The sequence below is a fragment of the Chlamydotis macqueenii genome, chromosome 1 (assembly GCF_036417535.1).
Source record: "Chlamydotis macqueenii isolate bChlMac1 chromosome 1, bChlMac1.mat, whole genome shotgun sequence".
Classification (NCBI taxonomy): Eukaryota; Metazoa; Chordata; class Aves; order Otidiformes; family Otididae; genus Chlamydotis; species Chlamydotis macqueenii.
The window spans coordinates 92,889,210-92,907,387 of NC_141556.1; the positions used below are offsets into that span (position 1 = coordinate 92,889,210).

The 18,178-nt window shown below is 40.8% G+C and overlaps 1 protein-coding gene across 2 annotated transcripts in view; it reads left to right on the forward strand.

The window, feature by feature from the left end:
* NME7 (NME/NM23 family member 7) overlaps positions 1 to 18,178 on the forward strand; it is a 96,855-nt gene that overhangs the window by 62,227 nt on the left and 16,450 nt on the right. For both annotated transcript variants that reach the window (XM_086761570.1, XM_086761581.1), the window contains one exon: positions 15,882 to 15,989. In XM_086761570.1, the coding sequence (XP_086617696.1) occupies positions 15,882 to 15,989 (108 nt within the window). The remainder of the gene's footprint in view (positions 1 to 15,881; positions 15,990 to 18,178) is intronic.

The window sequence follows — 18,178 nt, forward strand, 5'->3', positions numbered from 1 at the left end:
CTAACTTTGTTTGTTTACGTACACTAGATCCTGATGTGTGTACAGCCTGTTTATAAACACATGTGAACACCACGCTTACTACAAAATGTACCTGATTGGGTCATTTTGGCTCTTGTTATTTAAGAGCCTATTTGGCAAGTACTGCCATTGAAATCACTCTGATTACCTTCAAAGCAAGGTGCAGTTTGAAGTGAGTAAAGGCGTTGGATTTTGACTTATATAATAAATCTCTCCCAGTCATGTGTGCTGTTAATTACATCTTAGATACATAGCAAATGTAATAATTACTTTGCGGCAAGCCAGGCATCTAAACTAGGTATGAATGTTAACAGCCCTTTCAGTCTGTTCTTGATTTTCCAGGGAGACAACTGGGATACACTTCAATAAAAGGCATCCAAATGAGGTGATACAGATTTTCCCAAATCAAAGCAAGATGTCATTTGGAAATAGGTCGGGTTCTGAACAAGTCCCTGATGTTTATGGCTGAAGAAAGAATTAGAGTTGTTCCATTTTGAGGATTATATTTTATTAAGCTAGCAATTAATACTAAGTGTAGAATGTTAAAAATGAAATGGAACTTTGTGCTATTTTCTATAACTGGGTAATATTTTGTTAGCGCTGCACATCAGTAGAGCTCTCTGCCAAAAATATCCTTCATTATAAACCAGCTTATAAATAATTTATTAAAACCTCTCATGTGATAGTAGGGAAGGCTACTAGCCAAAAACCTATTTTAAGCCTCTTGGTAGTAGAGTATGCATGGCCTATCAAATCTGCGAAGCAGGCAGTGGGGTAAAGATACTTGTCTGTAAGGAGCTGTGCTAGACATACTCACTCTGAAAATTACTGTGACCGGATTGAAGGGCTCACTGTCACAGATGGCGGGCTTGTGGAACACTTGTCCCCAGTGGAGACTATATGCATTAAGAGAAATGCTTTTCTGCAGATCTTGCTGCTGCTTGCATTCTTGTTGTACACTGACACTTTTCTAGTGAGTGGCTGGCTGGTCATTGCTCTCTTGGTGAGCTGTCAGCGCCTTTAATTACACTCAGCTTAAGCTCCTGGAGTGCAGCTGGATTTTTTTTGTGTCATTGGTGGCTTCATTTGAGGCGTTTCTATAATCTTTCAGATTAGGCATGATGCTTGTCTTTCTTGTCTTCCAACTGCAGCCTCTAGCTTAGCTGTTCTTCCCAGCCAGGTCCAAGATGACTCGTGTGACTTGCTCTTGATGTCACTCTGGACCTCATTCTCTCTGTCCTGGAATGTCTCTGTGGCTAACGTGTAGGCTTAGAAATGGAAAGCTCTCTCCACATCTACTAGAATAAACAGGTATTTACGCTTTCCTTATTGTTGCAGCACCCCTATAAAAGGTCAACAGGGCTGTGTAAAAAAGGTCTCTGAATTCCACACAAGACTGTAGCTTTTCAAGGAGGGGAAGCATCCACAGCCTCTGCTGTGCACCCAAAGCAAGGAAGTTTGAGATATTGAGATCCTCTGAGCAACTGAGCACTTTTATCTGGATATTTAAATCTCAAATAGGAATGGGATTTCTGAAATGACTTTTGAGTTCCACTGATTTTCCCTGGTGTGTCTGAATCATTTAAGCCCATTTTCAAAATATACTATCAAATATTGTTATGCAGGTCGTTAAATTATTATTTTTTTACTGGGTGCTATTTCACTCTGTTTCTACTGGCGCAGTTCTGACATCAAGAGAAAAAAAAATTACACCTGTGGCAAAGAGGTAACTGCTGTAGAAAGCTAGGAAGAGGAGTTAAGAAGTTAATTAAATCAGATGAACGCAGAACACAGACCTTTTGAACTTATGATACACACTGTCACTTAGAAGTAAGAGTTGCTAAGTGCTATGAAAGTTCAACAGAAAAGAAGCTTTATTTCTCCTTCATTGTAAAGAAATGAAAGTGCTTGGAGGGGTAGGGGTAAATGCAGCACAGTGAGCACGATCAAGAAAGCTGTTTTGTTTAACTGGGATAAAAAAAAAACCCTGCAAACTGTTCCACATTGATTTGATGATGTTTCACATGGATCAGGAAGCAAAGGCTATCATGGAAAAACTCAGCTTCAGAACAGGGATGGTGGCCAAGGAAACCCATCACTGTTTGAGCTTAATGGCATCAATGTTTCATTTGGTTGGTGTATTTTTGGCCTCTGGAGCACTTGGAGGCCTTTTGTCCTTACTTAGATCGGAAGCTACAGCTTCAGTTTTCACATCTTCATACAGCTTCTACATTGAAATAGCTGCTGGTAACGTTTTGTCAGGGAATTGTTGAGGTGATTGCTTAGTGTTCATAAGACACTTGTAAAAAAATTGTAGAAATTAGATATATTGGTTTTAGTTTTTTATTTTTACCTTTCTTTTGAACTTTCTTTGTACACAAATGAAAAGGTCAGTTATAACTTCTGATTCCAGGAGTGTACATCAGCTACATGTTCCTGGCTGACTGTATAATTTTTAGTAGTCTTAAGAGCTTTTAGTTAGGGTTGGCAGTATACTAAAAGTGACTCAAGTACCTTCTGCTATGAGATATTATTAAAATGATGGAACGTGCTGCAATATTTCTGCATCCAGTGGGCTGAAAAGAGATTTTCTTATGCTTGCTTTAGATTCTAACCTGCATTCTTTTTACATTGAGGGTTTGCAATTTTAGGGGTAACAGTGTATGAACAGCCTTTTTTGTTTTTGCATCAGCACCGAAGAGCTAAAAGGGAGATTAGATGGTTTAAAACAAAGCGGTGAACTGAAAGAGCCAGAGTATGCTTTAGCTCCATTCCTGACCTCACTGTGTGACCTTGGACAAAAAGTTCAATATGTTTCTGCCTCAGTTATCACATCAGTTAAATAGGGGTAATAGTATGAGCCAAAGAGCACTGTTGCTGTAAGATTTTTGTTTGTATAGACCTCCTGTGAATCTCTAGCACTGAAAAACATCTATGTGAGGCCAAAAATGTTCATGTTCATTCCTAGAACTACATTAGCAGCATGACACTTTGATATTACATCATATTAAAAATAGTTCAGTGGAAGATATAAAGAAATAAAAAGGCTACTTTTGAGCTCCCAAAGATTCATTTTCTGGTAATGCCTTTGTAGCTGTTTCAGTGTGGATTCTCCCTGTAGCATAGTGAGCCTTGGTCAGCATGTTGACAATGAAGTACATAACGTGTTTCAAGAGAAATAAGATTTATTAATCTAATTCCTTGATGAAGAAGATTTCATATAATTGATTATCTGCTCAGATAGCCTGAGTCATGTAATAATAATAATAAAAATTTTCATTCAGCGCCAGAGCATTATCAGCTAGAGTAGCAAACAGATCGATTGATACCAGTTACGATATCCTGCTGTCTAAGCCGGCAATGGGAAAGACATGATTGAATTGCTTAGATGTTATTTAGGGTCAGTCATCTGACTCTGTCCTTTCAGTTTTTAATTTCCACATGAGCCTCTGCAGGTCTAATGAAAATATGTTCTAGACAGTGCTAACACCTCTTAGGTGGGAGACATAATTTTTGACTGTCTGTGGAGGGAGATTCTTCCTTGTAGTGCAGCTGCCTTTTGCTGAGCTGACACTGCTGGTTCGTAAAGCCCAAAGTCTCAGTGGGTTCAGGACTTCTCCTGCCTTGTTCTGTGTCACCTCTCTGTGCGTGGGCAGGGGCCTTATTAAGACCGTATCTAGAAGAAAGGAAGTGTGCAGATAGCCGTGCTCTTAATGACCCACAGCTGTAAGGTGACTGTAACCATGAGTTGTCACCACCGCTTTAGACAGTCAGTATCTTGGTGTATGGTTTGAAATTTACCTCCAAAAGTGTTACAGCCTGTTGTGAGAGACAAGCCTATGTCTGTGTGGATGCCGGGCACCTCACCTGTGGCAGTGCGTTGCTTTCCCTGGTTTAAAATGGATGGAGTCTGCACTGACTGTGCCAGAAAGAAGACTGACACATAAATGTCCTGTTTGTTCTTCCTGTCAAAGCTGTGTGTGGCCCTGGGTGTAGCTGAGAGTCAAGAATTCAATAATTAATTTTTACAGGCATGAATTCAATGTTCATAGTAAGTTCTCCTGATGTCTTTCTCTTGCTTCTGAATGAGTATTACACGGGTCTACCAGACCCTGCCACCCTCCCCCTGCCACCCTGTTTCCTTTAATCATGTTTGTGTATGTGCTTTGTAGTGGCACGTATGCATGATCTGGTTACAATTTTGAAGTGATCTGCTTAGAGCTCTGTTTCTTGCATGCTGTCTTCTCCAGGCCACCCTTTGCAGGGAACAGGAAGTCCTTTCATAGGAAGAGGGACTTCAGCCTCGCTGAAATACGTCTTTGTGAGGAGATAAGAAAAAAAAAAAATCAGAGTACTAGTAGTGGTGGAGGAGCCTTTTGCTTGCAAGTGGTTTCTTTTAAATGTGGCTTGTTATTGCCTGAAGGTTGCTGTCATATGATGGCTGTTCGGTGTCATGCGGAACTGGAGTCTGTAGGCTCACTTTGATTCTTGATGGGTACGTGCATATGTGTTGAGAATTGCTGTTATTAGCAGTGACTGGCAGTCTCCATCAGGAGACTAAATACTGACGGAGCCCTCAAGACTGAGCTCTGCTTTAAATCCAATGTGATTGAGGCATGTTGGCAAGGTTACAGTTTGAAAAAAACCCTTTTATCTGCCACTCCTTGTCTGAGGCTCCAGAGCTCCCAGGCTTGCACATGTCAGCAGTGCTGCATTTTCTGCCTAAATAAATCCTGGATGAGAGGTCACTGGACTTGGATTCAGTGGTCACAAATTACAGTCATTTGGTAAAGTAGATCATAAAAGCTTTTGCATTGTCTGATATCAAGCCCACTACCACCACACAGGCATGACACTGGAGGAGTCTGCTGTTTTCATCCTCTGGAGAGAAGGTGCTGGGGACCTCTGGGAGAGGACTGAAACTGGAGTACCTTTGCATTTGTTTCTGGTTGCTGCAATGCTTTTTCTTTTCAGTTGGCTACTAAAGCCTCTCTAGCCTATGTAGGGTTTTTTTGTAGTTTCCTTTGCTATCTGTCACTATGATATTTTAGTATCCCTTTGATGATAAGGCACCTTCTTAGCTGCAATGTCTGGAGATTTTCAGGAAGTTATCAGCATTTTGTCAAAAATCCTGCATACTTTCCTGGAAAGTAGTATCAACTTCAGAAGCCTCAGGGTTCCCATCTGTGTTCCCATCTTTCCCTTATGTCAAGCTGTCTTTGGCTTTGAACTGGTTCTTCCTGGGCTCCTCTTGCCCTATTTTAGCAAGAGGAGAGACGCTGAATGTGACGCCAGAGACTGAAGGAAAGCAGGGATGCACGACAAAGCATTAACAGCACTTGCTACTGATCTTCTTTGACTTGCTGTGCTGCCATACAGACCTCCCGGATACTCCCCGGAATGGATAACGTGCCAGGGTATCCGGGAGCTAGGTTTTTAGGCCTTTCCCTGCAAAGCATCATGGGGCTAGCCATTTTGGTAAGGGTTTAAGCCACACTTACAATCTTTACTTTTTAAGAAAACTCAGTTTCTTGGTCAAAGACTTTGTACTGTTCAGCTCTGCAGACACATGAAGACATTTAGCCCAATTTGAAATCACAAAGACTAATTGTATCTATAGGGAGTGTGAAAGGAGCCTGAAAGACTGGCTTGGGGATCATAAAGGCTCCCTTTGCGCTCAGGCAGAGTATATCCCAAAGCAGTAGGTGGGTGTTATTATTAAAGTGGTATTTTAAGCATCTATGATGAACACAAGATTCTTATAAATGCTGTTAGTTACATAAATTTGTCTATTTAGCCTTAAGGAGGTGGTTTTTTTCAGATTGCTTGGGATTTTGGTTATAACTGTCCATCTGCATGTCTTGTTTTCCAAAATGATTGCTTCTATATCCTGTTTAGATTCGCTCCAAGCTTTTTGGAAAGTGCTGTTACAGATTTAGTATCTCATATAGATAGATCATATTTTATTTAAAAGGTGACCACACAAAGTTTTAAAAGTGCTTGCTTGCCTAGTTTCTTTTAGCATTCGCTTGGCTTGTTTTTTAGATAACACTAGCTAATACATTTCAAAATATCGTATCTTTATTATAACTCTGCTTATGTATCTTAGATGGATTAAGGAGAAAAGTTTTGTTTCGTGCTATGGTAGAAAAAGAGATAGGCTTCTAACGTATCAGGTGATCATGTGATAACAGCCTGACACAAATACACAGTGCAATTTTACACCAGTAGGCTGATCAAAGGTAATCCACAAGGTTCTCTCTAGGGCTTGTTTCTCCCAGTTACACTGGATTAAAATGCAATTTACCTCACCTATGGGAGGTATTTGTAAATAAAAGTATTCTTCTCCCTTGTGAAAAATACAGTCCTTGGCAGTAAGACACAGAGCTGGTCATCAGAATTCCTAGGTTGTAGTCTCCTGCAGTCACAGGAGGTCTGCCTTCCTTGGTGATTCCCTTCCTTTTTTTTTTTTTTTTGGGGGGGGGGGGTTGGTTTGTGAGGTTTTTTTTCCCTTTCCTCCTTTGGACTGTTCTATTATGGTTCTGTTGTAGCTGCTGAGGTTTCTGAGAATAGATTCATTAATGTATTCAGTCGATAAAGGCAGAAGGTAAGAGGTTTTTCAAGAACGTGATGGTTCTGGGTTAATTTCAGTCTCTGTGGTTGTTCTCTTTGCTTCTCTTATGTTCTGTTTGGTTACAGCAGACAGAAAAGCACTCTTTGACATTGGACAGTGATGTTTTTGAATATATAAAAGCTAATCCCCAAAAAGAAGCATTCAAGCAAAACCCCAAATTCTCTGTAACCTCAGTCCTTCCTTGGAAAAAGGGAGCAGTGTTTCCAGAAGATATGGGAAGTGCTGACCTCACTCTGTCTGGGGAAGAAAATGATACTGTTAGTGCACTAAACAACTCTTTTCTCCTTCTCCAGTTTCTTAGCATCCTGGTCATGGTGACCTTGTGTGTTTGCAGAATCATTGATTTGAAGAGATTAAGAGCATTTGCTTACATGCCTGGCTCAGGTTTTTGTTGACTGTAGATAGCCTTGTCTTTCACTTGAATTCTTCCTGACTTCTGGTTGGAACATAGTTTTGTAGTGCTGTTACATAAACTTCAAGTTATGAAGTAATACAAATGATGTCTCCTGTAAAAAAATATAAAGAAAATAGTAAACTAAGGTAGAATTTGGTAGAACAGGTGGCAAGGGCTTTTTCTAGAGCACTATCACCACCCAAAGCTGCTTGTTGAAAATGTGCAATAGAGGAAGTTATAAACATGTAGAAGAAGGGCAGCAGAGCACTTATGTTTCCGTATAACCATGATGATGTTGTGATCTTGAGTGCCCTGGAGTTGTCTGTAGCTGTCCCAAAAGGTTTGCTGTCTTTCAGTTGGCAGCTTATGAGTAGTCAGTTTTTGGATGTGCATGAGTTTTTTCCTTTTTTAAGATTAGTTGGAATAAACAGGTGAAGAGGATGATTAGACCTATCAAACTCTTATTCCAGAGTGCTGCTTATTCAGGCTCTGCTCAGTTAATAAATTGATGGCAGAGCTAATAATAAAAGTTTTCGTTCTGTACCCCTGGTCTCATTGTCTGTGGACACTATTAACTGAACAAAGACATTTTAAGAACTGAATATAAAATTATTAATTCAAATGCTGAGAACCTGCTGAATAATTTGGTGTGCCACTTGCTGGTCTGTTTGGTTTAGGCTGACATTCTCTGTTCTACTGCAGGGCCACCTGAGCAGAATTTTTAACAGCTTCTTTTGCTTACAGTGTGATAGACTGCATCCGAAGTGCATGTGGAGCTTCTCTTGAATACTCCTACTAAGAAGTTTTCCCTTTATCTGTGTCCCTTGACTTCCTAGATCAAGGGACTAGAATGAGGTCAGAGTGGAAGATGGGTGAGCAGCAGTTCTTCATGTTCCCATGGCAGCTCTCAAATTCCCCTAGGTGATCTGGCATGGCCCGAGTTTTGCGAACTGTGGCTTATGATCAGAGTGCTACACAGGAATTAAAGCAGCATTAAATCAGGGAGGAAGAATAGTTGAGGAACTGGTCTGGAATTCAAAAGATCTGAGCTACGATCTAGACATTGACCGTATGATCATTGTGAAATGTGTATTTCTTTGTGCCTCTAAGAAATTACTGTCTCCCTGTCTTGATTTCCCACTCCAAAAAATGGGGTCCATTTTGCTCTTATTTTCTGTTCTTTGTGTCTCTTCATATAAGTTTTCCAGGCCAGGAATTGTTGTTTAGTATGTATAGGAACACTGACTAGTACAGCTAGTCCTGAACACACCAGGGCTTTTAAAAAACAGTTTATAACACAAACGGTCTTCACAACTGTGTAGGAAGAGATGGCAGCACTGCTGCCTCTGAGGAAAAATTTACTGTTGGATTGGAGAGGCCTGAGGGCACAGAGTGGAAGGGAAAACTCTCTCCCATGCTAACCCACAAATTACAAGGATCTCTGCGGTTTGCAGCAGACTTCTGAGTTTTGTCTTTCAGTCTGTCTGTGTCTTCTGTTAAAGTGGATGGTCCGAAGTTGGGTCAGCTAGGGAAGTCTTGGTAGAATTTTGAAGCAGTTTTTTCTGTTTGCGAAGTGTAAAGCTCAGATATCTGGACTGCTTTTGCAAATGTAAAATTCCATCTCAAAAATTTCAGAGGAAAAGATAGTTTATAATTTTTATTGTTCTTACAGAGGAGAACTCAGCCAAGATATCTGCAGACTAAAAATAATGTCTTGCAACTTCATAGTGACTTTCCCTGGAGGCTGTCCAGATATTTTGCTGACATGAATTAATGAAATCCCAAAATATCCCTTGCAGCATAGTATTTTTTTATCCTTGTTTTACAGGTGAATTAATAAATGGATGAAATTCTGGATGCCTTGAAGGCATTAGAAAAGCATCAATAGGACCAATATTTCACCTTTAAATCTGAAAATAAAACAACTAGTAATCAAATTTACAGTTATACTGTGTTTTCTGATGTCTTGTGGGGTTAGTTGCTTTTCAGTTCTTAAATGCTTCCTTTTTCCAACTTGTCAAGTAATGTAAATATCCCTTATTGCACCCAGATAATACAACAAGATAGCTAGATATTTTATCTTTATTCCTATTTTGCAACCAGCTTACATTTGGTATGTCAGATACCCTCAAGACTTGACCGTCCGATCTACCTTCCACTTAACTCGGGAGCATGGCTTCTTGCTCTTACCTAAGTTCAGCCCACTGGCAATGGCAGATACGCACACAAATACAACAGTCAATAAGTTTCTGAGCAGGACAGTTATCGTTACAGTTGCTTACGCATCAAGCAGAAGCGGCAAGACCAGTGAAAATGCTACCTCAGGCTGGCAAACGTGGCACGTTTGCTGCCCACAGCAGAGAGTCTGTGGAGAGTTGGTGCAGCACCTTTGGGCTGCCGGAGAGGAGGAGTGGTAGGGAATGTGTGGGAGTGAAGCGAAGAGAATCGAAGTGCCTCAGGGGATGGAGGGTGAGGAGGAGACGGTGTAACAACTTCTACAGACTTGTGAGCATCCGAAAAACTGCCAACACTAGAGTACAGCATATAATTTTAGGTCCGCTAGCAAAACTTCCAAAAGATACAGGGCTTCAGGCTGGTAGTTCAGAGGTAGGCTGACTTTAAAATAAACAGAAAAGCAGATGGATTTATTTAATTATTTTTACTCAGACCAGAGTAGGCTTTTGTAGCAAAATAAACTGTGGTTTGATTACTTGCAGCTGCTGTTGCAAAACTATTTGATTTTGGAAGGAGGTGAGCCTCAGATACACTTTTTAAGCCTTGCAATTGAAAATTTGGCTGCTGTTGCCTAGATCAGATCACTTAATTTGCCGAACAAACCTTTATGTACTGTTTCAAGTACAGAACTATAAGCATACAGACTTGGCTCAGTTAAAGATACAAGAAACTTCTCAGGACAGCAAGTGATTTGAGGCATGAATATTTTACCTGAATGTCTAGGTCAAATGCATGGCGCTAGGGGATAGAAGATTAGGCTAAATATGATAAAGACTTTCAGTGCAACCTTTCCAGATTCTTGAGAACCTGTGTATCAGTTTGTTTTGTGATAAAGACTAAAAGATGAAGGCTGTTTATTGTGTGTGTGTTTGAAGGGATTTGTTTTGTTTTGATTATTTTTTTTTGCGATATATGGAAAGTACAAAAGACTTTGTGATAACACTGTCTCTCTTGGAAGTGTGCGTAAGATTGTCAATACTGACTCCGTATTTGTACATGACGTTGCTGCAGCTCACATGGAATGCAAAGAGAGAGAAAATGTTACTCTGTCAAGAAGAGACTTCTGGATTGGTTTGTGAAATGTAAGCTGAAGGAAACTTACTGTATTCTCTTTAACGTTGACCTGGGTTTTTATTTAGAAGCTTTCTGAAGTACCTTTCAAAAGGTGGGCCCCAGATTTCAGGGCAAAATGTGTTCTTCCCCAGTTAAAGTCTTTACAGTGGCAACAGCACCATCTTATGTAGATTTTTCTCTCTGTAATGTGGTCAGAAGGCTTAGCACTGCATTTAGTGATGATTAAACGGACCTCAGATTGATGCAGGAGTAGAAAATTGCTGTGTTCTGCAGCAGCTGATGTTGAGTGTAAGGTGGCTCATTGCATGAAGCGGGGGAAGAGAAACCAAGTCAGAACTGAGTTAACTAGAGGGGAAGCACACCTATCAAAATTGGTTGGCTAGAGTTTGGATGGAGTGTGGGCTGCAAAGAAAACATGTGAAGCAGGCTGAGGCAAGCTAGCCCTTGTGGTGTCATGCACAAGATCATCTGTGAAGACAGGTTTTGTTTTGACAGTTAAGCCTTGGTCTTTGGCTGGGAACTTCTGTGAAGGATGTTTCAGACTGATCAACTGCGGTCGTTCCCACAGTAACAATAATGCTACGGTGTTTCTTCACTTGAATAAGCATTACAGGAAATGCCTGTCTAGTATTGTATTCTGCACGACAGATACTGTGCTGCTTTAATCATTTTCCTCTTGTTGATGGCTTGTGTAGGATTGAGTATTTCATGCAACTCCCTGCTGCAACCAGCAGCGCGTGACATGGCTGGTGCTAAAAATCCCCTGAAAATAAAAGCCAGCTGTGATGACGGGAAGAGAAGAGAGAGGCACTTATCCTACCCACCTTGCATAGCTGTTGTACTGCAAAAGAGTCTTTCCTGCCCCTGAAAGGGCTTATCACCCTCCGCTCACTACAGAGGAAGCTCAGGTGCCTCGCTTAGACAAGGCAATCAGTTTTTCGATGGCTGAAGTTCAGCCAGACAAATTCCATGGTGAGTGGTGGAATTTACATAATTTTGTTTGTTCACAGTTAATGTGTGTTCTGTTCTCTTGACAAGGGTGTAGCTGGTCCTAAAAAGGAGAAAAGCACTTGCTTGTTTGCCTGAGGCTGACTACTGCCTTCTGAATCAGTTGGCACCCTCAACAGGAAAGACGGACCATCTCTTTCATGACAGCAGTGGAGCATGGAGAACTGCAAAAGAAAAAAGCTTCATGAGTGCAGGGTGGGGAAAGCAGAGGTGGGGAGACCAAGTCAGTTATAAAACATTCAGAAAGAGTGATGAATGAGGAATGCCAAGAAGAGCAAGGAACAGATGCACAGTCAGGGCTTGGACAGAGAAAGAAAACAAGGTGTTTTACTGGGGACCCAGAGGTGACGGTGCAGATTGTTGCAGCCTGATAAGTCCCCTGAATGCTGCTGGCCTGAAAGCAAACCTAAAAGAATGAACCTGCCCTCGGAGCACACTGTGGCTAGAAGAGGGTTTGATCACAAACTCTTTTATTTTCACTCTGCTTCATTCCAGAGAACCAGTAACAAATTTTCAAGGTTTCCTTGTTCTAGTACACATGTTCAAGTAGAGCAAAATTTTAGGCTGTAAAAGTTCTTTTGTGTGTTTTTGGTCCATGCAGAGTTTATGCTGTTTCCTACTGAGTAAAGAGGGAATGGTTGCTGCACAGAGTCAGTGGTCTTCTCTTTGGCTTTTTCTTGAATGCCATTTAAACAACAACAAAACATGCAGAAATGTTTAAAAGCAGTGGCCTTGTGGCCTTTCTAGATACCCATTTAAGTATGGGCAGATGCTTTAAAAAAACTGGCCAAATTTTCTTAAAATCTGCAGTTTTGCCTGGAATACATATTACTGTTCTATGTAACTTTCCATCCAGGCCATGAAAAAACAGCCATTTGAAGGAAAAGCAGTTAATGAGCTTTGCTTATGAGTATGTTTATGATTTTTCAGTCTGATTTTGCCATTACTTGCCTTGGTGATATATTTGTTTCCCTTTGCTTGTATAGAAATAGAAAGCTTTTAGAATGTGCTAAGTACTTCAGAGTCAGCGTTGCACTGGGCACAGTTACATGATAGAGGGAAACATGAAATATATGCATCTGTGTCTTGTGTAGGACAAGGATATTCAAAGGGCTAACTGTAGATCAAAGCCCAGCCTGTAAGGTGTGATCAGATAGCCTGCTGAACAAGACCGAAGAGGATGAAGCCTTTTGGTGCAGCAGCACTGGTTTGTTTTGCCGCAGACAGTGTATTCTTTGAAGTGCAAGTTTGTGGCATCCCAACTTACACAAGCACATGAAGTTCCAGCGCGCACATGTTACTCTCCTCTCATGCCTATGGTAGAGCTGTAGGTGCTCTTAACTCCTCGGTCATCCCATTCTGAACTCCTTTCAAAACATTTTTGAAAAGCAGTACACAAAACACATACTCTGGAAACTAGACTCAGCATAAAGCTTAGCGAAAAGTGGTTTAAAAAGGGATGGAGACATGTGGAGGAACCAATCCAAACCCCACTATTATATTTGTATCTCCCTGTTGTTGCAGATGAGGCCCTATAAATAAAATGTTTGGCAAGCTTCCAGTTGTGGAACAGAAGAGTGTATATTGATAGGTTTTATGAGGAATAAGTTGTGTAAGGAACTCTCTTCCTCCTTCTCTGAAATGTTCCCAAGATTTCCAGCCATACATACACAAGGACACTTATGTATGATCCATACAGCTCTTTGTATCTCCATCATTTACAGAGACCTTCCTTATTCCCTACGGGTTCCTCAGTGGTGTAAAAAGACAGTGACAGAATAGTAAAACTTCAGAATTTACAATTATTGTCCTTTTTTTGCCTATGTAAATATAAGCAGAGATTGCTTTACCTCTCATCTTGTTTGTTAACTAACAGCAAGAAAGGCTTATTTAGATTCTTATTAATCAGGTGCTAACAATGTGAAGTGCTGTAGGACCTACAGGTCCTTCTGATCTAATGCAATCCCAGGCAGGACAGAATTAGTCCCTTTTTGGGCAAGACGGTTGATCAATTTCAGGAGTGCAGGAGAAGGCGTAGCAACCTGCACTGAAAAACTAAGGAAGAACAGGGGATTGCATATTGCAACAGAAGGAGCTTTTGCCAATGTTAGTGAGAGAGAGGGAGTCCGAGAGAAGAAACATGAGGTCTTCTGTTGTGAAGTTGTGAAGTAGAAATGAGAGCTTAGGACAAATGATAAGTCAGGAGGCCATAGCTGCTTTTAGAGAAAGAAAAAAAAAAAAAAAGAAAAGTGGGTTTGGTGAGGAAGATGGGTCAAGGGAAAACTTGGGAAAGTTTCATAAGAAGCAGCATTTTTGGACCTGTTGGAGGGCTGAAAAGTTTGAGCAAAAGAGTTTGATGGATAGGAAATAAACAAAATATGAAATACCAAGCTTTAGCTTTTTACATCTAAGCTGTTTCTTGCTAAAGTGTTTCCAAAGATTTTATAGCCAGAATATTTTTTTCTAATATGCCTAAACTTTCCTTAAAATAATTGAAAGCCTAGTGCTGTTGCTGGCTTCCTGACAGCTAGTTGTTACTGGAATCAACAGGTGTTTCAAAGAAGGGTTGATTAAAGTGTCACATAGCTAGAGTTAATTGGCATGTGACTTTTGTTTCTCTTGTTTCTCAGCAGATTTTCTTATCACAAGCCTTTAATGAGGACCATGTAGAGGAGGATTTTTTTCCTCCTTGGGGCTTCTTTTTTTTTTTTTTTAAGTGAAACTCTTGAACTTTCCTCTGAAGCAAAATTTGTTTGATGTTGAGTGTATCTTATACAAATATCCTTGACATCCATGTCCAAAGATCCTGTATAACCTGTGACGTACACACAGTAACAATGGGGAACTGAAACTTCTTGTAGCGTGTTTTAGGTTAGACACACTCTGAGCATTAAAGCAGTTTGTCTTCCAGGTGGGTAGCAGATCTAGGTTACTAGGTAAGAGATCACCGTAATTGTTAATTGTTATTACAGGAAAATATCTAGGACTTCCTGAGGTAAGAGAAGATCTTGCCCTTAAAATCCAGTTGTCTTAGCTCAGTAATGAGCCACGACAAGTGGGTGAAGCTGGAAAGTGGCTAAACGGTGTTGTCAGATCTTTTTTGGACTAATTTAAAACATTCACTGCCATCCCAGAAGAGAGTGTGTGCATCATGCAAGTGGTTCTCATCTATACCTGTGCAAAGTTTTCCGGGTCAGCCAAGAGCTGCTGCTGAAGTTGCTCTGAACCCTTTTGACACTGAAAGTTAAGAAATGCTTGGACGATCCAGTCTGATGACTCGGCTGTGGGGGCAGTAACTTCCAGCTGTGACACCAAAACAAACACCTGGGAGTGGCACAGTGAAACCACACTGGCCACTTCCAAAGTGATTACACCTTAATGTACCCAGTGCCTTTTCAGAAAGGGGCTGATGTAGCCTCTGTTGGCAAGGAAGCAAGGAAAAATACTTTTTTTTTCTTTTTTAATTCAGTAGTTGTAGTCTGAGCTTCTCATTGACCTGTCCCCTCACCTGTCCTCTCCCCCCCCATGACACTCATAGAAGACTGTCCAAAGATTTTAAGGAGGGAAAACTGGGTTAATGCCATCACCACTGAATGAATTTTAAAAGGGGCACAATGTGCATGAAGTAGGCTTGGAGAAGAGCTCCAGGGTGTTGGGAAGGGAGGCCAACAAAGTGTAGCACAGTTGGCATAGGAAAGGGGTTAAAAGACAACACTGTAAGATGATAGTGCAGAGAAGTACAGCAGGACTGCTTTATGCCTTGAAAGAAGCATGGTGGAGAGGAGAACCAACGAAGGCAGTCCTCTGTGCTATAAGATGGGTGATATACCATAGTAAAGAGCCAGGGGAAGAATGTTATCTCAGGACCTAAGTGGTATCTGCTGCAGTAAGAGAAACACCCTGGGAGGCCAAGGAGGTGTTTGGCATTGTAGATGAAAAGTATTGAAATGTCAACTTCAAAGAGCAGAGAAAGATGCAGGAAGAGTCTGGACTGATCCTCAGAGGAAGTGAGATGTTGGCACTGGTCACAGTGTCAGAGCAGCACTGCGGAGGAGAAGACTGAGAGACTGTTCGGTAGCTGGGCTTCACAAATGTCAGGTTCGGAGGCAAATAGTTCAGTGTTCGGGGAGGCAGTCTTGCAGGGTGGTGTGCTTGTGGCTGCTCACTAAGGAGAGCCCATTCTGTGCTTGAGAGCTGCAAAGTTGTTAACATGAGCTAATTGTATGAATACAAGTGCCAGGAAGGTGTATGTACAATGTGAAGGGTCCTGCATTTCACTTGAGGTGGCTTGATTGGCCCAATTTCAAGAAGTTAGTTTTCACAATCTTGGTCATGGTTTTTCAGCAGTTGGGTATGTGTGTAGTGCAAGCTGGAATTTCCCTCTTTATTTTCCTTTATAGAGTACCACACATATATTAATAGCACAATAATGTTTTACTTTATAAGATTTTATTGCCTCCATGATATAAAAGAACAGCGTGGTTCACAAAGGTCTTTTGGTTTTCTTGTGTTCAATAGGAAATAGCCCGTCATCTCCGACCTGGAACTCTGCGTGCTGTCTTTGGGAGGAACAAGATTCAAAATGCTGTCCACTGCACAGACCTACCTGAAGATGGGCTTTTGGAGGTAAGACCTGCTAGACAAACGTGCTCTTATATCATAGGAAATTTTAAAGTGAAAAGCTGTACTTGACACTGTTTTAAGCTGTTGTGGTGTTTTATATGTGGAGTAGCTGTATTGGAGACCAGCTAGAAACTGGAGATTGACTAGAAACAAAAGCAAAGAACTTATTAAGGGTATTTAACTTGGTTAATTTTGATACTGTAAAAAACGAATCCATGCATTTTTCTTGAGTGAATATAGTACAATAAAGTATTTCATGAAATGAAAGTCGATAGTCTTCTCTTTGGCTGAATGTTAGGGACTGGATATTAGCACCTAACAGTGCTTCTGCAGGGACACCTTCTTAGCCGTTTCTTGGATAACCACCGTGACTCCTGATCTGGATTGTCCCTACAGTGAGCTTGGGTGAGGCTTGGAATATTACAGGCACCAGGGATTCAAATTCTCCAGCTAGGATCCACGTTTATTTGAAGACAGTCATAATTATGCACATCAGTTGGTATTTCCTGTGTTTTATATTAACTTACTAATTATTATCTGATTTTGGCTTTGTATGATGTCATTAAAGTCCAATAAAATGGGAAAATGTTAAATTAAGGGAGTTTATAAAGACAGAAGTACTCACTGTGAAAAACAGAACAAGCTTACTCACTCAATTCCATGGCTCAAAACTAACATCTATATAAGGGAGTTGAAGCAGTGTGTAAACATATTTTGGATGGATCTCTCCATCAGTGCAGATGTTTTTCCAGCACATGCATAGCTTCTGTTTTACTGTCTGCATGTATTTGTGAGTGTTTTGCTGTCAGACTATAGCAGAATGATGGAGCAGCAAGAGTTTTCTTGGCTTGGATAATTTTATACTGCCAAAAATGGTGTTTTCGTTGAGGGGAGAGGAAAAGCTAACTGCCTCACTATCTCCCTTCATGAAATAAAATCAGATCTGTGGGTTAAAGTGCTGTTTGCCAGAAAATTGCATCTAGTTTAAGGAATAGACTAGTGAAATTCAACACTGAGAATGGCAGCCAGTATCAACAACGTTGCAGCTATTAAAGCTGTTTCCAAGCTGTCATTAAAAGTTGACTACTTCTAGTTTCTGCCCAAAGGGACTGCATTTAAACAAGCAAACAGGTGTTTGTCACCAAATGCCTGAAATCCATCAGTCATGACTTTTCAATGACAGCAGAAAAAAAAGACATAGCCTGCAAGGGAAAAATGAAGGTCTCAGAACACTCGCAGAGTGTTTCAATACTTCAGCAGAATTCTCTCTCTCTCTCTCATGTCTACAGTCTGTCTCCTTTATGCTGGTGCAAAGCAGGTGTAATCTCATTTTGCTGGCTGTTTAAATTTTTGCAGCTATTATAGGTGAGGTGGGTGGGATAAAGCAGGTGAATGGCTTCTCCAAAACAAAAATTGAGGCTGGAGTTCTTTCTCAAGGTCTCCACTACATGTGTTTGTCCTTTGAATCCCACAGCTGAATCATAAGCTAAGTTTCCCATCCCTGGAAGCATTCAAGGCCAGGTTGGATGAGGCTCTGAGCAACCTGCTCTGGTTGGAGATGTCCCTGCTCCTTGCAGAGGGGTTGGATTAGATGACCTTTAAAGGTCCCTTCCAACCCAAACCATTCTATGATTCTGTGATTCTTGACCTAGTATTACTCTGACTATACACTTTGCAGTTCCCCCTGCAGACAGGCCGTTTTAGTGGTTGTTCACTGGTTAGATTTTTTTGGGAGAGTGAGGGATGTCTAAATTTTTTTTTTTTAACACAGGCATAACTGTGTCAAAATGTGGCTCTTCACCTGTAGTATCAGTCCAGGTTAAGCCAGCAGTTCTAAAGGATATCGGTCAATGGTCTTTAATGAGTAAATAAAGCAGTGAATGTTTCATTCTGATTGTTTGGCAAATAAGCATAAACTATAGAAACCTTTTTGCTGCTAGAACTTTACTTCTTGGAGTATCTTTAGATCTGTGTTCTGTAAGAAATGTAGTTGCCTGAAAACTTTGGTAAGCAAAATAAAAAATAACCTCTGGATTTGCGTAAGTGCAAGGGCTTGTCACATCTGATGAGAAGGAAATGATGCAGTATGCATAGAGATCATCCTTGGGAAGCTCCATGAGCTTTTCTGCGAGAGAAGCTCAATTCCAGTCACAGGGATCTTGTTTGCAGGCAAGCAGAAACCAGACCTTCCT